Here is a 24,920-nt window from a genome sequence, read left to right as displayed (position 1 = left end):
TAGCCAAACTAAAAGGCAGAGAGACACTATCCAAATCAACAAAATCCAAAATGTTAAGGGGGATATAACCACAGACACTGAAGAAATTCAAACAATAATTAGGACTTACTTCAAAAGCCTATATGCCGCAAAACTTGAAAATCTAAATGAAATGGGCAATTTTCTTCACCGATTCCACATGCCAAAGCTGAATCAAGACCATGTAAATCAATTAAATAGTCCTATATCCCCTAAGGAAATAGAAGCTGTCATTAAAAGTCTACCATGCAAAAAAAAAAAAAAAAAAAAAAAGCCCAGGGCCAGATGTTTTCAGCACAGAATTCTACCAGACCTTCAAAGAAGAGCTAACACCAATACTCTTCAAACTATTCCATAAAATAGAAACAGAAGGAACACCACCAAACTCATTCTATGAAGCCACAGTAACCTTAGTACCTAAACCTCACAAAGACCCAACAAAGAAAGAGAATTTCAGGTCAATCTCCCTTATGAACATTGATGCAAAAATACTCAACAAAATATTTGCAAACTGAATCCAAGAACACATCAAAGATATCATCCACTACAACCAAGTAGGCTTCATCCCAGGCATGCAGGGGTGGTTCATTGTACGGAAATCCATCAATGTGATCCACCACATAAACACTGAAGGAGAAAAACCACATGATCATCTCCTTTGATGCTGAAAAGGCATTTGACAAAATCCAACATCCATTCATGTTTAAAGTCTTATCAGGGATACAAGGCATATACCTGAACATAGTAAAGGCAATATACAGCAAGCCTATAGCCAATATCAAACACAATGGAGAGAAACTTAAATCAATCCCACTGAAATCAGGGACAAGGCAAGGCTGCCCACTCTCTCCATATCTCTTCAACATTGTTCTTGAAGTCCCTGCTAGAGCAATAAGACAATTGAAGGAGATCAAGGGGATACAAATTGGAAAGGAAGAAGTCAAAATATCATTATTTGCAGATGATATGATAGTATACCTGAGTGCCCCCAAAAATCCTACCAGGGAACTGCTACAGCTGATTAACACCTTCAGCAAAGTGGCCGGATACAAAATTAACTCAAAAAAATCAGTAGCCCTCCTGTATACAAAACACAAAAAGGCTGAGAAAGAAATTAGGGAAACAACACCCTTCACAATAGCCACAAAAGACATAAAGTACCTTGGTGTAAACCTAACCAAGCAAGTCAAAGACTTGCATGAAAAAAATTTCCAGTCTATGAAGAAAGAATTAGAAGAAGATATCAGAAGATGGAAAGATCTCCCATGCTCATGGCTTGGCAGCATTAATATAGTAAAAATGGCCATCTTACCAAAAGCAATCTACAGATTCAATGCAATTCCCATCAAATTACCAACACAATTCTTTACAAACCTTGTAAGAAAAATTCTCATCTTCATATGGAACAACAAGAAACTCAGAATTGCTAAAACAATTCTCTATAGTAAAAGGTTCTCAGGAGGTATCTCCATCCCTGATCTCAAGCTGTACTCTAGAGAAACAGTAATAAAAACTACATGGTACTGGCATAGAAACAGACTGGTGATCAATGGAATCAAATAGAAGACCCTGACATAAATCCACATGCTTATGGACACCTGATTTTTGACAAAGTTGCCAAAACCATTCAATGGAAAAAAGACAGCATCTTCAACAAATGGTGCTGGTCTAACTGAATGTCTACATGTAGAAAAATGCAAATAGATCCATACTTATCACCCTGCACAAAACTAAAGTCCAAGTGGATCAAAGGCCTCAACATAAAACCAGACACACTAAACCACTTAGAAGAAAAATTGGGGAAGACCCTTGAACGCATTGGCACAGGAGACAATTTCCTGAACAGAACACCAACAGTACAGGCTCTAAGAGCAACAATCAATAAATGGGACCTCATGAAACTGAAAAGCTTCTGTAAAGCAAAGGACACTGTTGTCAGAACAAAACGACAGTGTACAGATTGGGAAAGGTTCTTCACCAACCCTATATCTGACAGAGAACTAATATCCAGTATATAGAAAGAACTAAAAAAGTTAAACAGCAAAAAATTAAGTAATCCAATTAAAAAATAGGGTACAGAGCTAAACAGAGAATTCTCAATAGAGGAATATCAAATGGCAGAGAAACACTTAAAGAAATGCTCAACCTCATTAGCCATCAGGAAAATACAAATCAAAATGACCCTAAGATTTCACCTTACACCCATCAGAATGGCTAAGATCAAAAACTCAAGAGACAACACATGCTGGAGAGGTTGTGGAGAAAGGGGAACCCTCCTCCACTACTGGTGGGAATGTAAACTTGTACAACCACTCTGGCGCTTTCTCAGACAACTAGAAATAGCGCTTCCTCAAGATCCAGCTATACCACTCCTAGGCATATACCCAAGAGTCTCAAGTACACAATAAGGACATTTGCTCAACCATGTTTGTAACAGCCTTATGTATAATATCCAGAAGCTGGAAACAGGCCAGATGCCCCTCAGTGGAGGAATGGATGCACAAATTATGGTATATCTACACAATGGAATATTACTCAGCAATAAATAACAAGGAAATCATAAAATTTGCAGGCAAATGGTGGAATCTGGAAAAGATCATCCTGAGTGAGCTATCCCAGAAGCAGAAAGATGCACACAGTATATACTCATTCATATAGACATATAAAATAGGATAAACCTACTAAAATCTGTACACCTAAAGAAACTAATCAAGAGGGAGGACTCTTGCTAAAATCTTCAATTCCTATCCAGAAAGGCAAAGAGGCTGGACATCAGAAGGAGGAGAAAAGAGGGAACAAGTCAGGAGCCTGACACAGAGGACCTCTGAAAGGCTCTGCCCTGCAGACTATCAATGCAGATGCTGAGACTTATAGGGAACCTTTGGGCAGAGTGCAGGGAATCTTATGAAAGAAGTGGGAAACAGTAAGATCTGGAGAGGACAGGAACTCCACAAGGAAAGCAACAGAACCAAAAAATCTGAGTATAGGGGTCTTTCCTGAGACTGCTATTCCAACCAAGGACTATGCATGGAGATAACCTAAGACCCCTGCAAAGATATAGCCCATGGCAGTTCAGTATCCAAATGGGTTCCATTGTAATAGGAACAGGGACTGTCTCTGACATGAACTGATTGGCCTGCTCTTTAATTACCTCCCCCTGAGGGAGAAGCAGAATTACCAGGCCACAGAAGAAGACAATGCAGCCACTCCTGATGAGACCTAATTGACTAGGATCAGAAGGAAGGAAAAAAAGACCTCCCCTATCAGTGACTTGGGGAGGGGAATGCACACAGAGGGTGAAGGAATGGAGGGACTGGGACAGGAAGAGGAAGGAAACCACAGGGGGGATACAAACTGAATAAAATGTAATTAATAAAGAATTAAAAAAAATTCCAGTTGTGGGCTGGAGAGATGGCTCAGCTGTTAAAGGCTAGGCTCACGACCCAAACTCCAGTTGTATTATGTAAATGTTGCTAGAAGTTCAATGCTACCATTAAAAAACATTGGGTTGACATTGATTAAGCTACTGGTAGATATGTTGGCAGATATCTTAATTTGTGTAGTGGTTTGAAAACAATGGTTCCCAATAGGTTCCTGAAAATGGTAAAAGAAAGAAAACCTGAGGCATTTTTCTCCACCTAAAAAAGCTTCAGCAAGTCAAAGCTTATGCAAATATAATTCAAATAGGAGCCAGATTCCAGAAAACAGCAGGCAGCAATATTGGGAACTTCAGCCAATTGGTTCTGGCTTTATCAATGCATATACATGACAAAGGGGGTTGTAAATCTTCTTCCAATGATAAAGAAAATCATTAAGGCCAGGAATGTGTCAGAAGTGTCATTAAATGGAGGCCCAGAGCTGTGAAAGTGTAGCCTATATTGCACTGAAGACTCCAAAGCTATGGGATGTCTGCTGAGAAAAACTTCACATATGAAGTACAAACAGTACAGGAGAGAGATGTATGTTGCATGCCACAAAGCTGGGAGAAGTACAACATCCAAATAGTCCTTTGATGTTAGATGCAGAGTTAGAAGATTTGTAGTTTGCCTTGTTGTATTGTGATTTTGCTTTAGTTCAGTGTTTTCAACCATGCTCTCATTCCTCCCTTTTGGGACAGTTATCTGAAGGTAGGAACTGGTACAGTCTGCATTAAAACTGTGTTTTATTCTTGATCTGGAGAAATAAATAACCTATGTGTGTTCTTTGTAAGAACAATTCTGGATGAAAAAAATAATCAGAAGTACTAGAAAAAATCAGTATCATACTTGAATGACCTAATGTTGACTATACTTACTATACAAAAGAACTTAATGTAATAAATTAGAAACTGGAGGAAACAAACAAACAAACAACAACAACAACAAAAAACAAATATTAGGACTTTAACCATGCTGAAGACAGTATGCTGCTTATTAAAGATATGGCCAGAGCTAGGTATTTAATTGTGAACCACCTAGTTATCACAGCAACATCAATAAACACTATAAGGTACTTGGATTGTGGCATGTTGGTATTGTTTTGCCCATTTTTCATAAAATTAAAAAGTTTAATTTTACTGGCAAATCCTATGCTAACTTTTATGACCCTCGCAGGAATGAAACACAATTAAAATAGAATACAGCAGAAAGTTCATATCTGAGGCTTGCGAATTTGTACTGAATACTGGGCACTACTCATATTACTAAAAATCATCAAGATTAAAAGTATGCAGACGAGGGGAAACCTTTTAGTCTATATTTTATCAAAGCACTAATTTATTTCCAATTTTGAGGGAAAAAAGATGTCTCCTTTTTCCAAAATAAAAGCCGTAACGATAACCCTGTAAATCACTTTGTTTTTCTATTTTAGTTCATTTTGCCCTCTGAAGTAGGTATTCAAGTTCTTAACACTTGTACTATAATTTCTTAAAGACTCTAATGACTCAACCAACATTAGTTAGACATTAGTAAAATCATTAGCACCTAATTAAATCTTTTTCTTCTCATGGATAAATTATTGCAATATTTACATTCTTTTTTTTATAAGGAGAAGTTCTTAGACAATTTGGAGATGACTTAATTTTTCAGTCAGGTCACCTTCTAAGAAAGTTCCTGAAAAAACTGCTATGAAATGAATATCTAGAAGTAGCACATTCACTCAAAAAGGCCAATTGTCACAGTAAGGACATAAAGCTCACGCAGGAGGAAGCAGCTTACTATAAGACATACCATCCCCAGTCTCCATGAGCTCAGCATTGCCATACTTTGGTGCTGTCCGGGATGTGGTAGAGCCCTGCGGCCTTTCCACTTGTATTGAGTGTTCTGAGGTGTATGTGGTTACATCAGGAGGTGCAGAATGATTTTCTGTAAAGAAGCACAGGAGACAATTTTCTGATGAACCTCATGGTTACTCTGAAGCCTAAGTAATAGGGCCTCAACAATGTTTAGAAAGTGACAAACTTACACAAAAGGATTGCTTTGACCCAACATGGTTACACAAACCTGTATTTATAACATTTGAAAGCAGATACAATGAAGATCCTAAGTTTTGAGGCCAGCCTAGGCCTATATATGAAAAGGTCATGCCTTAGAGAACAAAAAAGAAGAAAGATCACTCTAAACCAAAGTTGGCCACAGAACTCCCTAAACAAAGGTGATTAATTTTAAGGTAATTTAAGATTAATTTAAGATAAGACAATATATGCCATCTCTAGAGAAAAACAGGTAAAATATTCTGATTTGATTTTCTAACAAGAGTAAGATCAATGAATCACTGTAGCATTTTAACCAGAGTAATGTCTCACATAACCAAAGAATAACATATTATGAGTTAAGTATTTGTTCATAGAAGACACATTTTTTCAGTAACAACAGTGCAGTGGCAACAAATAACTCAAGTTTTAACCCAGAGAGCCTAAGACTTAAAGGACAACATTGTTGATACCAGGAGATCCTGGAAAGCATTTACTCTCTCTGTGCTTCTTTTCCTACCTGTCAAATTGAAGCAATGATCACGATCCTCTTAGAGATTGGGTAGATGAAACAAATTAATACATGCAAAATTCTCAAGATATTCCTGGTAAATGGTGAGAGGCATCAAGAAATAGTTATCTATTTTAATTAAAACACGAATAATCCTAAATAGTAGCTCAAAAGCTTATAATCTTATATGTATTAAGTGTCATGCCATGGCTATCTTATTTGGGGTTATTATTGCTGTGATGAAACACCTTGACCTAAGAAACTTGGAAAGGAAAGGGATTTTTTGGATAACACTTCCATAGCATTGTTCATCATCAAATAATTGAGGATAGGCACTCAAAAAAGGAGAAATATGGAGGCAGGAGATGATACAGAAGCCATGGAGGGGTGCTGCTTATATCCCTTGGATTGCTCAGTCTGCTTTCTTATAGAATCCAGGATGACCAGCCCAGAGACAGCACTACCCAAAATGGGTGGTGCCTTCCCTCATCAATCACTAATTAAAAGAATGCCCTACAGTCCAATCCTGTAGAGGCATTTTCTTAAATGAGGTTTCCTCCTCTTAGATGACTTTAACTTGTGTCAACTTGGAATAAAACTATCCAGTACACATGGCTAAGGAACTGTGCAAACCTCCCCTACAGGATTCAGAGTTAAGCTCTTAAATGGTTAAATAGTAATGAACAACTTTTGAAATTATTAAGGCATCAAGAAAACCACATCAAGAAATGATCAATGAATTATACATATGTTAGTTTAACAATGCATATCAGAATGCTAATTTTGATACACTAAGGCATGTTACATGGAAACCTTACATTGCTTCCTTTATACAGCTCAATATTAAAAGTATATAGTCTTTGGCTATTGAAGGTGACTGTCTTAGTCACTGTCCTATTGCTGTGGCTATGACACCCTGACCAAGACACTCTTACAAAAGAAATCATTTAATTGGGGGCTGGCTTAATTTCAAGCTTAGTCTATTATCATCATAACAGGAGCACAGGAACAAGCATGGTGCTAGAGGAGTACTAGAGAGCTTCACCTTGAGCTGTAGGCAGGGAGAGTGCACCTCCCTGGCCCAGCACAGGCGTTTGAAACCTCAAAATTCACCCCTCAGTTACACAGTTCCTCCAACAAGGCCATACATCTTAACCTTTTTTTTCTTTTTTAAAAATTATCATTTATTACAATTTATTTAATTTGTATCCTGACGATGGCCCCCTCCCTCATCTCCTCTCTAGTCCACCCTTCCTCCCTCTTCTCCCTCTATGCTTCTCCCCTAGTCCACTGATAGGGGAGGTCCTCCTCCCTTTCTATTTGACCCTAAACTATCAGGTCTCATCAACAAGTGTCACTCTCTGGTACCAAGCACTCAAATATATGAGCCTATGGAGGCCATTCTTACTCAAACTACCACAGTGATATCCATACAGAAAAATCTTTTTTCTTTGCCTACTTTAACTTTATAGTAAGCTTCTGTTTCATACAAGCTTGAACCAATAAACACTCAAAAACACCACATAGGAAAACATGGCATCAAGCAAGCTTTAAAAATATATACTTTTGTAGTCAGAGAACTAAACTAAGGAGGTGAAGGCCACCCTGTTGGACCTTAGATATAAATGTGCACTTCAGGCAACAAGAGTTTTGGGATTTTGCATATGTTCATGAATGACAGAAAGCGCTCCACTCTTTGGAGGGGTATTACAAATAAATTTTGTCAAGTAGGCAAAATACACAAATATCAAACATGTGGATAATAACTAAATTTCTACAGAAATTAGCTTGCACATACTATGCAACACTGTTGGAGAAAGACCGGTAGCTGGGAGGGAGTAGTCTGCCTTCCTGAGAAAGCTTCAAACCCTGGAGCCCTTGATTCCAAATCCTTGAACAAGAGGTTTGAGAAATATGCAAAGGACTGAATCACATGGGTCTAAGCTCTGTAATCAAGCTTCCACGCCTTTGTTTCCTATTTTATAAAATGGAGACACCTCGCTTATACTCACCTGTACAGTGGGAGTGAAGGAAATGCACATACACTAGTGCTGTACTTCATTATCATTGTGTACACACACTTGTACTGGAGGAGAGATTCTCAACAGTGTGCCATTCTATGATGTACACAGGCACATTCAACAGCCAGTTATATTCAGTTGGAATTTGAGGCTTGAATCATGGGATGGTTTGTAGAGTCAAAGGTGGTAATACACTCCCAAACAGACTATTCACCATGTTTCTTCCTAAGAGTAACTGCTCTTTCATGGTCTGAATTCTCAGCTTGCAGTCCAATTCTCAGTACATCAGAATGTGGCTATATATTTAGGGTGAGGTATTTAGAAGATGGTTACATAAAAAAACAAAGCTACTGGGATGAACCCTGACCCATTATAACTGATAGTCTCATCAGAAAGTGAGATCAGGCCAGAGAGATGACTCAGTGAATTACTGAGGAAGTCTGATGACATTGTTATTATATCTGGGGCCCCCAAGTGGGAAAGAGACAACAGACTTCCTAAAGTTGTCTTCTGACCTCCACGTATATTCCATGGTGTACATGTACTCTCAACATGCATATCCAACAAATCAACAAACAAGCAATCCACGAGCAAATAAATATTTTGTAAAGGAAGGAAGAAAAAAGGAAGAAGGAAGAAACAAGGAATGAATGAATGAATGAATGAATGAATCAGGGTACAGACATAAACAGAGAAGAGGCCAAGTGGAGATTACAATAGACATGGCTTTCGCCAAGCTAGGGAGAGAGGCCTCTGAGAACTCAACACTACCTGTACCTATACATCTGAAACTTCTAGGTCCCAGAGCTGTGGGAACATAAATATCCCCCATTCAAGCCTCACAATCTATGGTGTTTTACTATAACAGCCAGATAAACTACTAAACATCCTTAGGAGCAGTTTCTGAGATCCTACCCTGAGGAAGGTATGCCTTTGTCAAGAACAGACACATGAATACTAGACGGAGAAGTAGGAGATAGGACATGCCATCCAATCACTCCTGTGAGTGGGAGAAGGAAAAAAAGAATCATCCAAGTTGCCTGTTTATCACCTTCAACTCTGTATTTAGCCTTGTCACATCCCATCTGTACTTTTGCCAAACAGGATCTCATTCATGTCTCCAAAGGATCTAATTCTCTAGAAATCCACTACCTCATGGCCAAACGCTATATCCTCTGAAGCATCCCACTGCAAAAGAAAACATAATTTATGCTAATGTGTAAAGAACAAGATCCGAAAAAAAAAAAAAAAAAAAAAAAAAAGAACAAGATCCGAAACGCAACAGCAACCACTGCGGTTGAGCATCTTGTGCTTTGATTTGATTCCCATTAGGCATGCACTTCAACACACGATATCATTAGGGCTACCCAATGAGACTTTACATTAAGCAGGATTCCCACTTCTGTGAGGAGGGGGTGAATAATGATTCCAAAATATGTGATAGTGTAAAAAATAGGAACAGTGACAGATGCCTTTGAAGTGTTTCCAGATTTATATGGTTTTTTAGTATCTACTTGACACACAACCTATAACATATGGGAGGAAGGAGCTTCATTCGAAGAAGTTGTACTCAATTCGACAGGCCTGTGCCCATGTGACTTAAGAACTGTCTTAATTGATGATTGATATTGGAGGGTCCAGCCAGCTGTGGGAGGTCTTGGGCTGGAAGCTAGCCAAGCAAGCCAGAGAATAAGCTGGTAAGAAGTTTTCTTCCCAAGGTTTTCAATTCAATTTCTGCCCTAACTTCTGCCCTAATAATTCAGTGATGAATTATTATTTGGAAGTGTAAGCTGAAGTAAACCCCTCCCTTCCCAAGTTGCTTTTGGTCAGAATACTTTATCATAGCTAAGGAAAGAAAAGCAGAACAATTTATGTATCGCCTCACCTTTCTCCCCAAGATCCTCACATTTGCCCTAACTATAGGAGGAAGGTGCTTGTAGCTGTAAGAAATTCTGTCACTGTAATGATGCAGTATACCTATTCTAACGCATATGGGGATCTGAGGAATGTTCTGAAGGTTCATGCATATGCATATAGCATCTGCTCTAGAAACACCTATTGAGGGATGAGGAAAAAGTTCAGACTGAAAGGGCAGGCTCAAGGTTTCAAATGTTCATAACCTCTAGGCTAGCGGCCAAGAACTCCCAACGCATCAGAAACACTTAAAGAGTTCTCTTATCTCAGGGATTCCTGTCTTCTAAGACTACTCACTGCACAACTCAGTTTCACAGGACCACCAGTTTGTTTGTTTATTTTGAGAGTATGTATGTTCATGTTTTGAAGGAGCACAAATTCAGTATGTATACCTGCAGGGGTCAAAAGTGGATGTTGGGATTTCTGCTCTCATCAGTTGCTCTCTATCTTATTTTTTGAGACGGACTCTCTTCATTTCAGCTAGGCTGGCTGGCTAGAAACTTAATGATCCAACTGTCTCTACCACCCTCAGTTCAGTTAAAGATACATGTGGTCATATTCAGCATTTTATATGGTTGCTGGGAATTTGAACTCAGGTCCTCATGCTTCAATGAGTCAATAGCACAAACTGTACAATCTCACTAATCCTCACCATGTTTTTAAAATCAGAAGAAAAATGGCTCCCATCTTTACAGGTCATTGCCAACAGTTAGGTGCAGTGCAAACCTTATCATTAAAAGCTACCTCTGTGACCTCTGTGTGTGTCCCCACAACAGCCTGTGAACTTCCCACAGGAAATTACTGGATCACTGATGTTAGCATCATTATTGCTCTTAGCAATTGGAATGGGTCCTCAAAAACCTGAGGTTGGAGACTGTTCAACAGGAAAATAGTGGATGCTGTAATTCAACCATTTTCATGAAAGTATATGCAAGCTGCTTTTATTTCATCAGTACCAGGATATCTTAACCTACTCACTGGCATGCCCTCAACATGGAAACTTCCAGTTTCTTTCATAAATAGCTATTTCCTGGTCATGATTTATATCAAGGTATTGGCTGTTCCTCATTGCTGAACCTGTCTGAGTCACTGTCTTCTTCCTTGATCTGACTCTTTCCTAGTCACATACTTTGATAGGTCTCTTCATTCGAGCTTCCTGCTGCATGGAGTTATAGAATGACCTCCATAGATACTGATGCTACAAAATAGCTTCACATTGTCTATTCACATTGTCTAGCCCACACTGTCTATACTTAATACATGTAGTATAATTCAAAGTGTGGGTAAATACTTCAATGAACACATTAGCAACTATTTTTTTGAGAAGACCAAAGATGGGTTTCTAACATCAGCCTCAAAGCAGCATTCCGCAGTCTTTACTGTAGGACTAGTAGTCCTAAAGCAGCAATAGAACTCACTCATGAGCTATATTATAGTTAAATTTCAGTCTTTACATAATTTTTTAAAAATGTAAAAGCCTCAAATTTGGTATTAAATGTGTGGAATGCAAGGTGGCATTGGCTGAATAGTTGAGAATAAATAATGAGTTACTATTTCAAAGGAACCCAAACTTTTATCCATTGAAAACTTTCAATCCCTAGAATCCTGTGGATAGTTCAACCACCACTGCTCAGTGAAAGCAAAAAAAACTGTGCCCACCTGCAAAGAGGATGCCTATGAGACAGGCCCATCAGACCACTCAGCCTACCCAGTCTGCCCAGCTGTTTCAGGTTCTTGGCAGGTCACGGGCTGGGCTTCTACAAAACATTATAAACCAAAAGACTTCAGTAAGAATGCAGAGGATATCTGAACAGAGAGGCAAAGCAGATTGCTCGAGAGTCCTGGAATTTAAACTCAAGAGTCGTCCAAACTGTGGGTGAGATTCACACAAACCACAAAATTTGAATGAACACAGGATGGCCACACATCCTTTTGGTCAGGTGAAAATAAATACCTCTCTTTAAAACCAAGTGCACTAGACATGATCTAGTCCTACACAAAAAAGATAAATGATGGTGATGGAAAGGCAGTGGCACCTTTATGATATCAAAGCATCCTACTGTGTCTGTCAGCCACTGCCTGTTCCAGGAGACTTAGCTTAAGTGCTCACTGAAATCAATGCCCTCTCCCCCTTTGTAATTAAGTGGAAGTAAAGACATTCCTCTGTAGTGTCCCTATAACAGAAATTAAATAAAATGGTCTCTGATGGTGATGCAGTAGCAATTGTCTTAGCCCAGAGTGATATGCTAAGGAAGATCTATCAAGGCATGCAAATTAGAACACGAACACACACACACACACACACACACACAAACACAGACACAAAATGATTCCCAAGAAAACACTGTACCCTTTAACAGTTATTTAGCAAGAGAATAGCCCTCTTCTAATATTGCTTCTGTCACAAAGTGATTTCTACTGTTTGCTAAATTTCTATAGTAATTTATTACTGCTCTTACAAACCAAGAGGAGGTTAGGTTAGAAAGGGCTGCTGTGGTTCCATATTCAAGGATCTGAGAGAGTCAAGTTGTCTTTCTCTGATTGTATACAGTGCCCCATATATTTTTGCTCATATTTATGATTCAGAAGTTCTAGAAAGATGTGATATGCAAAACAAGGTTGGAACTATTATTTCTCAAAGTGGCTGCAGAAATCCAATGACACAGTCCCCTGAGGTCCTGCAATCAAACAAAACTGCAGCCAAGACTCCCTATGCTTAGGCTAGATTAGGGGTTCCACTCTGCCTTTTGTCCTGTATGAGGCCCTAAGAAAGAATCTGAGAGATTCATGAGCATAAAGGTGTGAATGATGGTGTTACTTTCTGAATTAAATGCACTCAAAAATACAGGATATTAGATGTCAATGACTAGAGGAAATTTTATCTTGTGGTATCAATGAGGCATTCTTACAAAATTGAGTGCTAATTTCCTCCAGAGTGGAATGTGAAGAGGATGAAGGGTTAGCATACTTTTGGAGCCAAGAAGTATTATTTGGATTTTAATAAGTCAATGTAGAATGTATTTTAAAAGATTACATCATGAAATCACTTCTAGAAAAAACTGACAGGTTCATATCCATGTTTTAACCATCCTGATGGGACAATGGAGGACTGGACACATAACATGGGCCAACACTGACAGTCTCCACTCTGCCTTATATTATCTTATAAAAAATTTGTATTTTTTAGTTTGGTTTTGGAGTAAAATTGTTCAAAATTTTAAAATCTGGATTGACAAACTATAAGTAGTTGTTTTCCTGGCACCTGATTTTAGAAATATTAGCATATAGATGTGCCTTCATGTATAACTTATTTTGTGTTTGGAGGCACCATGCTCAACAGCTGCAGCAGTATTAGATATTTATTCTCTATTCCTTTATGGGAAAAAATTGCTGGGCTGCTCCAAAATTATAATGTTCTAACTGTAATTCCACCCCCAGTTGAGAGGGGTGGGGACATTAGGGGGATCCCTTAGTAGCCAGGCTATGGTAACATCACCAATTTTTAGTATGTATGTACTATTTTAAGACTATGAATATTTGAAAAGTATAAATGCTTAGTATTATTGCAGATAAATAAACAAGAGTAATTTATAATAGTGGCTATTCAAATTCTCTGATAAAATTTCCTATAAAGCAGACTCCACAATCAAAATATTCAACTGTCAGGCTCTTGATCATTATGTAATAAATAGTGCAATTCTGTGGTAGATAATCAAATATTTTCATAAATTCATTTTTTGCTGGTTTTCATTTATTTGTTTACATTCATATATACTGATGTGCACTTACATGGGTATGCACATTATTTGGGGGGACAGAGGTTGACAATGGGTGTCTTTCCTTCATTGATCTAACCTTCTTTTTTTTGAGAGAGGGTCTATGTTGGCTACTCTTGGATGTGAAATTGCCTAAATCTGGAATTAACTAAACCCCAAGTGGCAGGAATACCTGTGAAGATTTTTTCTTAATTAAATCATTTGGAATGGGAAGATCATTAATGCAGATCTTTTGATGTGGGAAGATTCATGTTTAAATGGGCAACACCTGGTGGCAGCCTAGATAAAGGACACAGAAGAAGGAAGCTTTTGCTATTTCCCTGGTTGCTCTCAATCTCACTGGTAAGTTCATTCCTTTAACTAGCATTAGATTCTACTTCTTCGAGATTCCAATGTATAAACACCAACATCTAGCCTGTTGGGCTGAAGTACTACTGGATTCCTTAACTTTCAACTTGGTAGACAGCCATTGCTGGACTAGCTGAACCACACCCTGTAAGCCATTCAAATAAATCCAGTATACACAGTAACACAGGGTCACTCACTAAACCACGAACTCACCATTGTCCACACTGGTTAGTGAGCTCCAGGAATGTATCTCTTGACTCACCAGGACAGGGATTACAGGCAGGAGCTACCAGACCCAGCTTTATTACATGGTTGCTGGAGATTGAAACTCACAACCTGATGTTTGCATAACAAGCACTTACCAACTGAGATATCTCCCCAGCTCCACTTCTTATCTTCTTTGTAGAGATACAAGAATGTTTATGAGAATTCAGTAATATAAACAGTATCTACTGAAATCAGTATTCATGTCAACTGAATTCTAAAACATTTTAGGAAAAGCAATTATTTTATAAAGATTGGAGTAATAAAAATGCACTCCCAACACTCTGACAATGTTGTCAGATGAAGGCATTATCAAAAGATTACAGAGGCTTAAAATCAAGAAAAATTCATGTGAAAGTTTAATTTCCTAAATACATATAGTCTGCTTTTGAATGTACAACATAATGCTATCTGTTCTGCTTTTTCTTAGTTCTTACTTTACAAGTGTATTAGCAGTGTATGTTCAACTTCCCTAGTTATGATATCTAAACAACTCCTATATTTCACTCAACACTTTTTCAACTATACATCATGAAATTTAAAATTATTCAGTTAAATATGCTGGCTAGTCTAAGTTACATTTCTCAACTTTTCATTCTGATAAAATTTTATAGAGCATTAACCCCCTTCATTTCTAACTAAGGTTCTTCAGAGTTTTTAACTTTCTTTTTTTTTGTGTGTATGTGTGTGGTATTTAGGGTTGAATAAGCCATAAGAAGCAACTCCTGAGCTATAATGTCCAGTCTTACAACACTTAATAAATACTTTCATAATTACCATGTGTGAGCCAGTGTCATTTTGAATTGGGATGTGCCTCAGTGGTACAGAGCTTGGCTAATATGCACAAGGCACTAGGTTTCATGTCCAGAAAACAAGTTATCCCAGTTATGGTGATGGAGAGAAGGCAATCAAGTCAGCCAATTAATTATTCTGTCAGCAATGTAGGAAGTGAGAACATTAGGTCTGACTCCTTGTACTAGCAATCTATACAGTCTTAGAACTTAGCACTAAGTTTGAGGCTTTGCTGTCAGGATCCTCAGCTAGAGACTAACAAGCATATCTTGCAATATACATAGCAAGCACCACAGGAGAAAGTCAAAATGATAGCTCAGAATAGAATTTTTACATCCTACAGTAAGCCATCCTAGCTTACCAAAATACACGGGAGTTGAATTAGGCATATGCTCAATGAAATTTGCAAAAAGTACACAAGGACTTGAGATTTTGCTTTAACCAAGGAACAGAAGAATACCCATTTTGAGAGAGACTGTATGGTTGTTATCACTTGACTTTTCTCATCTATGTGCAAAAGAAGTCTCTATAGGCTCCACATGAAGCAACATGCTCAAAGGGATTAAGTGTGATTAGGTAGCTTATTTTGCCTTGAGCCTTCTCAAATGTGCATTCATGTACATGTAGGCACACACACATGCTATTTTCTCATTCTGAAGCTTTTGATGATCTCAACAAAAGGTCAAGTGCTGCCAACTTTGATTTTTTTTTTTTTTTGTCTCTGGAATGAAGTATTCTAATTTTTATCAGGTTTCATTATCTTGCCATTGCTTCAGAAAAAAAAAATGGCAATTCCTATAGATAAGTCCCAGATATTCTAGGAACTTATCCTTGTGCCAAATGAAAAATTACTGAAATGTCACACACTCAGGAGTTATATTTAGGTCACACCAAGCTTTGGTGTATATGAGTAATGCAACCTTTTATAGTTTGGATAAATTTAATTCTGCATGCTTTAATTTCCTCCAGTATTCCAAGTATAAACTCACAAAGAAAAAGCCAAAGGCAGTGATTAATTTGTTCAAAAAATATGTGGTCCTCTTATTAACATTCGGAGAACCTCCTTAAAAGAACAAAATCAAAGAATATAAATACTTCCATGTGGCCAAGTTGTTGGGTAACCTATCTGCTCAGGTGCCATGGATGGATGACAGCCTCAGCAGCCATCCTAAGCGCCAGTGAGCAAGAATAAATTGTGTTGTCGAAAGTATTTAATGTGACATTTACACGCAATGTTTAATCTTCTGATATTTCAAATGGATGTTATTAGGTAACATTAACTGGTAATTTTCTTCAAAATGTGATAAATTAAAATAATATCACTTTGAAAAAGAGCATTGCTTTAAAAACTTCTCAGAATGTTTTTATTTTCTTCTTTTTACTTGCAACAGTTCTGAGAGGTTCAAGAGCAAGAAATTATGGTTCCCATTTTTTTCCCCTTTGTTGAAAAGTGATTTCAAGATCCCAGAGATTGTTAATGGGAGAACGCAAAGCAGATGCTACTCTTCAGGAAAACTTATTTTGGATACAATAAAGGTTAATGCTTTTAACTCTGTTCAAGTTCAACTGAGGTGAAGCTTAAAATGTCAGTTTGAAATTACTTTGCCTGCCCATCAAGTAGTTAAAGATCCACACTCTGTGTATCTGAGCTTACTGTGGCTTGTTTAACTCATTCATTCCTTTTCCTGCTTCCTAATGTTGGAAGGTAATTCTGAAGCATTAGAAGTGTGGCTTGGAAGAACTGCATCTATACCTCTTATTCTCAGTATGGATGACAATGTGATATGCAATTGCCCTAAAGTACCTGGCTCTTTTCCTACTTGGATACATGATGGAGAGACCATACTATATCTTATCCAAGAAATTTACTTGTGTAAACCTGTCACTGTTAAACTGTTTAAGCATCTTAATCCACAGAAACCAATGGATGAGAACAGACCTAGATGTCCCACTTCTGCCCTGAGAGTGAGGATTAGACTGGGACATGGTATGTAATAAGCACATGGACTGGAATGGTAACATCACCCATACATTTCATATGATCAATTACTCACCTAACATATTTCCTTTATTTATTACTTACCTCCTTTCCTAAACTATTTTCAGATGCCCCATAGTCATGCTCTGGCCTTCTGGGTTTAAGATTTTTATTTTTCATTATATATATGAAACTGGGGATAAATGCATATGGGTATGGCAACCTGTGTAGGCCAGCAAGGATGCTGGATTGCCTGGAGTTGAAGCTACAGGCAGTTGTGAATAGTCCAGTGTTTGTGCTGGCAACAAAACTCCTCTACAAGAGCAGTATGAGCTCTTAACTCTGGTGGGCCATCTTTCTAGTCCACCCTGTACTTTTCCTAATCTATATAGCCTTCCTCATTCAAGAACCTACATACAGAATAGTTCCAAGTACCTAAACAATCTGAATGCCTTTGGCAGAAACATTGTCCCACAAGTTCCTCAAATGACCTTCCCATCCCCCAAGTAAAAGTAACTGTACTTTATACTCTGTTGTCTTTACCAGCACCACAAATTTTCATTGAGCAGTTTATTTAGCATAAAACACAAACATGTAAGTAGATATAGCTACAAGTTTTCATAATGAACAAAAATGTACTCTAATACCAACACAAAGCTGGCAGAATTCTTGCTACAATAGAGACGGAGGTATTGAATAACCATAAAACAAGTGTTTCAGAAATTTTTAGACCAGTGCAGCAACCCAAAAATCTCAAGGGTTTTGCTGTGTCAATCAGACTCTATAACCAGACATTCCTAGAGAACAAATCAACATTCAGTGTTAACTCAGATAACAAGAGCAAACTAGACTTAGGCAAAGGCATCATCCCTCCAAGCTATGTCATCTCACTCACCTATGTGTGTCTGGGCCATGACATCTGCCAGCCGGTGTGCTGCCCCACTGCCCCCACTCTGAGTGGAGGAAGAGGAGGTGGTTGATGTGGTAGAGCCATGGATGGCCTGGCTGATCCAATGCTCCATGTTGATGCTGCCCTGGCTAGAGGTCGGGGTTCCCTGGGAATCACCCTGCACTGAGCCTTCATCTTCTGAACCAGAAGAAGTATCTGTTTACAAAGAGAGATTTGTTAAATATGCCGCAAAGATGCCCCTCAGTCTTAACCCCTTTCCACACACTACAGAAACTCACTTCAGAACAAATAACTACCCAGTGACTTTTGGCTTCAAATATCCTTAAAAAGTTCTTCTGCTCTTCAAATAATGCAATATATATATATATATATATATGTGTGTGTGTGTGTGTGTGTGTGTGTGTGTGTGTGTATTAAGTTTCATAAATAAAATACCTTAAGTATGCTATCTGGACATTAAAATACTAGGCAAAGATAGTTGATTTTCTCAGCATAACTGTTTGGGAAGAAGCCAGCATCTTCTTTGTGTACATCCACCAAGTTACAGGATGAGGCACCATTTTATAAGACATGCTTGAGCTGCTTCCACATGTTTGTTGTGAGTCCTTAGAAGTTCAAAATACTTTTCTGAACTATAACTTATTTTTAGGGTTATTATGAATACAACACATTTATAAGATGCCTCAGACTTTGAACTTTTGATGAAGAAATGGCAGCTAAGAAGAACCCACTTAAAGTACACAAACCTCACCTCCTTCTCCAGTAACTTACCTACTTTGTGATTTCCGTCTCTACCTCTAATGCTTACTATATACTCTCATAACTCTCATGATCAATAAAGTCTATTCACTTTTACATCATTAATTTACTAAAAAAAAGTCTCATATTTAGTTCGTTTATCGTTCTATATGAAAAAATGATAACCTTAAGAAAAATTTATATTGTACATAAAAATTAATAGACATATTTTCATTCAGTATGTGTTCAGTGAAGTGGCAATGGGATAAGAATGAATGACTGTGCTTTTTGTTATCTAATCTATAGTGTAAGAATGACTTAGGATCCCACCTAGAGATGAATTATGTGATATAACAAGAAATATCTCTGAAATACATAACAGGAAAGAGCAGAAACAGCATCATTACGAATAGCTACACTAGTTTATCACTGTCCATGCTCTCTAGATTTTTTGTTTGAAAATTTCTCTTTGTCTTTTTAGCATATAGTTTATATATGACACTATATAAAGTGAAACTTTAACATTTCAGATATTTATTCTTAAGATAATATATCAATGCAATGTACAAGCTTCTACTCAGAAATTCTTCACATACTCCTTTCTAGTCAATCTATCATTTATTACAACATTCCATACTGCCTTTCAAGATAAAACTATTGAACAATATCCCTCAGGATACAGACACAAAAATCCTCCACAAAATATTAACTATACAAGCAACATACAAGATAGATGATAGGCTATGAGCAAGTAGTGGGTAGAACTGGACACTTCAACCCATAATTAAATTTAATGTTAGTATTTAAAAGTGAGTTACTGTTACTAACACACTAAAAGATTGGCAAAATGTGGTATCTTCTAAGACCAGAAAAAGTATTTGATGACATCAAGATAAAAACATTCAACAAACTAGGAATGCAAGGAAAATTTCCACAAACTATTAAAAGTCCATCAGTAAAAATCTACAGCTAGGACTACAGTTAATAGTAAATGATTAAAAGCATTCCTCCTAAAACTGAGAATGAGGCAAGGAAATCCTTCCTTACAACTTCTAGTCAACCTGATTTAAAAGATTACGGCCTGTGAAACAAATTGATAAAACTAAGTTATAAATACCTAGATTTAAACAGAAGTGTCTTCATTCACAGATGATGTAACTTGTAGGTGAGAAGCTAGCTCAAATCCTCCAAAAGTGTCGATTACTGAAAAATGGGCTCCTGAGTACTTTGTGTACAATGATTTAGTGCCATCAGATGCAAATAAAGAGTTTTACAGGACCTTATTAGTTCCTGTGGGAATATGCTGTTATAAAAAGACTAGTAAAGTTCCTTTGGCTCCCTCTCTGTCTTCCCATGGGATCTCTCCCTCTTACACTTACCCTCCTATAATGTTATCTTACCATACTGTGGCATAGCTATAAAGCCCTCACCAGAGGCAAGCAGATATCATCTTTCTTAACTTCCCTACCTGTGATATATGTCAGCCTTTTAAAATAAAATATACAGCAACAAGTATTTTATTGGTCACATAAAACATACTATTATGGCAAAAAGACAGTAAACTTTCAACTACTACTTTCAACCATTTTAGAAAAAGGGTTAGTTTATCTATGGCCTAAATTGTGCCTGCTGCTTGTTTCTGTAAACTTTTACTGGGATACAATACTTTCATCCACTGACACACATCAAAGCCTACTTTTATACTACAATAGAAGAAGTGAGGTGTTGTGAAAACCTACAGAAGCTAAAATACTGTCTCATACTCCACAGGTAAGGCCCATTGACTTCTGTTTCAGGCTACTAACTTAACTGATTGACCAATTCACTTGGTTTCTTCCACAATGTGATAATATTGTATATTAATATTATAAAGATTTAAGAATATGTGTATATATGTTTATGTCTAGCAGAAGATATATCTAGTTTCAATAATAACTAAAAGGTGTAATATTTTATATATGAATAAATAATTGAACATAATCTTATAAGGCTTTGTGTAATTATAGTTGAATCTTGATGAAAAGCCTAAAATACTTATTAATATAGGTACAAACATAATGATGTAAAAATTTCCCTTCCAAGTTAAACTCACATGCTAATTTTGGAGTGTGGTTTACAAAATTATTACCTCTTGGGCATATATCTAAGAGACTCTATGTCAACAAACTACAGACACTTGTGCATCCTTGTGTAGCACAAGTCACAATAGCCAGGTTCTAGAACCAACTTATATGCCTATCAATAAATGAATGAATAAAGAAAATGTAGTTAGATATGCAAAATAGACTTTTATTCAGCTGCAAAGAAGAATAAAGTCATGATGTTTGCAAGAGAATGGATGGAGTTCATTATGTTAGGGAAAATAAACTATACTACACAGACAGGAACACTGCATGCTCCCATTCACATATGGAATCTAGATGTGGGGGGAGAGAGGGAGAGAGAGAAAGAGAGAGAGAAAGAGAAAGAGAGAGAGTAGGACATGAAAGGAGAAAAGGAATTATAAGATAATAAATAAGAGGATAGGATCTAAAGGGAGGGGCACAAGAGAGGGTAATGGGATAAGTGTGACATAAAAGGGAAAGTGTGTCAAACTGGTGAAATGAAAGGGATGAATGAGAGGTACAGTGTATTATGTATTATGGTTTCTGGTGTTGTGTTTTTATGGAATTTCTGTGTATGTGAAAGTGTGCGATTTGTGTCAGTATGTGTTTCTTATGCTTTCTCTTTGGCCTTTTTCATTCTGTTTTGTCCTATTTTGTTTATTTTTATTATTATTATTTTTAAATATCTATTTATATTCTAATGAGAGAAAAAGTGGGGAGTCAGGATCGGAGGACAGTGAAGAGGATGAGTAACAACAATGTACATGTGAAAATGCTGTGATGAAACTCATTATGTTGTATGCTCATTGAAAAATAATTTAAGACTGCTGTTGCTGAGATAGTCAATTAATTCTAAGCCAGATGTACCACACATACAAGCAGCAGAAATAATGAGGTTATTACTTACCTGGGGGTGTGTAGGCATCCATGGAAGTCTGTACAACCAGAGATCTTCGTTTGGAAGGCATAGGTACTGCCATCTTTCTTTCTTTGTGTTTAGCAAGAGCTGCTTGGACAGCTTCTGTATGAACATCTGAAACCAAGAAAGAGCCCAATTATGCCATTATCCAGATCAAAGTCCTAAGACCAGAGCCTTCATCCAACTCTATGTTCCTGTGATATAAGGGATCTTTGTACGTTAGCTCAAAAAGAAATTGGTAAAGAAAAGCAAAGTAGTTAGTTCCTCCAGACTGAAATTCCCTGTGGAAAGACACATTGATTAAGATTCATTCACTTTATTAGCATTTTGTCTATATAAACAAAACATTGAGCCAGGTGGTGGTGACACATGCCTTTAATTCCAGCACTCAGGAAGCAGAGGCAAGAGAATCTCTGTGAGTATGAAGCCAGCCTCGTCTACAGAGTGAGTTCCAGGACAGCTAGGGCTACACAGAGAAACCTTGTCTTGAAAATCCAAACCAAAACAAACATTGGTCCCAAAATACTGTGGCTTTTCATACAGTAAATGGACCTTGAGCATTCCAGGTCACCTACTGAAGCTTGGTAACTTCTTTCAGAATACTATTAGAGGAAGTTTGTAAACCTAATAACTCACTCACATTAGAAGTGTTACAATCCAGATAGTGTGTTAGACATTTTATAAGTATTAACCCATAATATCATTTCTACACATATTATTGAATGCAAATTTTAGGGTTTCTTTTTCGCCTGCTGGGGATGAAAGGCAAAGTGCTTCATTTGCTGGACAAGAGTTCTAATACTGAATGCCTACTTTGTAAGGCATCATCCTTACAAAGGACTTTGGGTAAAGAGACAGAAACAAGTACTAAGTTAATATGCAGCAATTTTCTTAATCTGCAACAAATGTTAATAAATTATTTATTTGATAAGAACTATAAGGTATAATTTATAGTTTTTTTTATTGAAAATATATTTTCCCATACAATTTATTCTAATTGAGGTTTTCTCTCACCAACTCCTTTCCGATCCTGACTCCCCACTTTTTCTCTCTCTCATTAGAATATAAATAGATATTTTAAAATAATAATAAGAATAAGAATAAACAAAATAGGACAAACAGAATGAAAAAGGCCAAAGAGAAAGCATAAGAAACACATACTGACACAAATCGCACACTTTCACATACACAGAAATTCCATAAAACACAACACCAGAAACCATAATACATACAAAAAGACCTGAAGTTTAAAAAGAAAAAAAGAAAAAAAAATATGCCCAGACAAAGCACTATAAGACAAGGAATCTTAAAAAATGCCACTGAGTTTATTTTGTTGACCATCTACTGCTGGGCATGGGATCTATCCTTAAGAATAGTATGTACACCCAGTGATACTCCATTGGAGAAAACTAATTTTTCCTTTGCCAGTACTTATCAATTGGAGATAGCTTCTCAGGGATGGAGGTGGGTGGGTTGTGACCAATTCCCCTCTCAACACTGGAGTCTCATTAGGCTTAGACATGTGCAGGCTCTATGCTTGCTGTCATAGTCTGTGAGTTCATAATGTGCATCAGTCCTATTGTGTTTGGAAGGCCTTGTTTCCTTGTTGTCATCTATCCCCACTGGATCTTACAATCTTTCTGCCTCCTCTTACACTGGGTTCCTTGAGCTCTGAGGAAAGGGATTTGATGGAGACATCCCATTTAGGATAGAGTGTTCCAAAGTCTCGCACTCCCTGCACACTGTCCCATTGTGGATCTTTTTTTGTTCCTATCTACTACAGGAGGAGGTTTCTCTAACAATGGATGAAAAAGACACTGCTCTTGAAGAATATTAGAATGTCTTTAGGGATCATTTTATTGCTTCCCTTATCAGAAAAGTAGCATTTGAATTTCCCCCAGGTCCCTTGTCTCTTTAGTCTCAGGTTATTGGACACCCCAGCAGTATAAGGGATGGGTTCTAGCTTATGGAGCAGGCTACAAAACCAACCAGATACTGGTTGGTGTCTTAGTTACGATTTCTATTGCTTCAATGAAACACCATGGCCAAAAAGCAAGGTGGGGAAAAAATGGTTTATTTGGCTTACACTTCCACAGCACTGTTCATTATCAAAGGAAGTCAAGGCAGAAACTCAAACAGGGCAGGAACCTGGAGGCAGGAGCTGATGCAGAGGCAATGGAAGGGGCTGCTTACTGGCTTCCTCATCAAGACTTGTTCAGCCTGTTTTCTTATAGAACTCAGGACCACCAGCCGAAAGATGGCACCACCCACAATGGGCTGAACCCTCCCCCAACAACCATTAGGAAAATGCCCTACCAGCTTGCCTATAGTTCAATCTTATAGAGGCATTTTCTTAATTGAGGTTCCCTCCTCTCAGGTAACTTTAGTTGCCTGTGTCAAGCTGACATAAAACTAGCCTGTACAATTCACCTTTGCTAACTCGACACATAAACACATCACTATGAATCCACATGTTAAAAAGCATAAATAACTTTAAAAGTTCCATAGTCTTTCCAAATTCAGACACTTTAAAATTCAGTCTCTCTTAAAAATCCAACCTAGAACCCCTGCACAGATGTAGCCCATGGCAGGTCAGTGTCCAAGTGGGTTACATAGTAATGGGAAGAGGGACTGCCTCTGACATAATCTGATTGGCCTGCTCTTTGATCACCTCCCCCTGAGGGGGGAGCAGCCCTACCAGGCCACAGAAGAGGACAATGCAGCCACTTTTGATGAGAACTGATAGACTAAGATCAGAAAGGAGAGGAGAACCTCCCCTATCAGTGGACTTGGGGAGGGGCATGCATGCAGAAATGGGAGGGAGGGTGGGATCGGGAGGGGAGGAGGGAGAGGCTTATGGGGGATACAAAATTAATTAAGTGTAATTAATAATAATAAAAAAAAGAGTAAAAAAAATCCAAAGTTTCCCTTAAAACCTGTAGTCCCTTTAAAAATTTAGTCTCTCAAATGTGGGCTGCTATAAAATCAAAATAAATTAAATGCATCCTTACTTCAAGAACTAAGAACGAGGGCACAGTCACAATCAAATCAAAGCAAAATCAAACTCCAACTGTATAAACAACTCAAAGTCCACTGTCTTGGATCTGCTCTTCTAAACTCTTCTAAAGGAATTTATTAGATTTAATGTATCTGGTTTTATGTTGAGATCTTTGATCC

The 24,920-nt window shown here is 37.6% G+C and overlaps 1 protein-coding gene across 6 annotated transcripts in view; it reads right to left on the bottom strand.

Moving 5' to 3' along the window:
* The window catches only part of Dip2c (disco interacting protein 2 homolog C), a 408,243-nt gene that overhangs the window by 132,016 nt on the left and 251,307 nt on the right, over window positions 1-24,920 (bottom strand). For all 6 annotated transcript variants that reach the window (XM_060372683.1, XM_060372685.1, XM_060372684.1 and 3 more), the window contains 3 exons: window positions 21,732-21,857; window positions 17,967-18,176; window positions 5,226-5,360 (listed from right to left, as the gene is read on the bottom strand). In XM_060372683.1, coding sequence (XP_060228666.1) covers window positions 5,226-5,360; window positions 17,967-18,176; window positions 21,732-21,857 — 471 coding nt within the window. The remainder of the gene's footprint in view (window positions 1-5,225; window positions 5,361-17,966; window positions 18,177-21,731; window positions 21,858-24,920) is intronic.

The sequence above is a fragment of the Meriones unguiculatus genome, chromosome 19, assembly GCF_030254825.1.
Source record: "Meriones unguiculatus strain TT.TT164.6M chromosome 19, Bangor_MerUng_6.1, whole genome shotgun sequence".
Taxonomy (NCBI): Eukaryota; Metazoa; Chordata; class Mammalia; order Rodentia; family Muridae; genus Meriones; species Meriones unguiculatus.
This window is presented reverse-complemented; position numbering and strand designations above follow the sequence as displayed.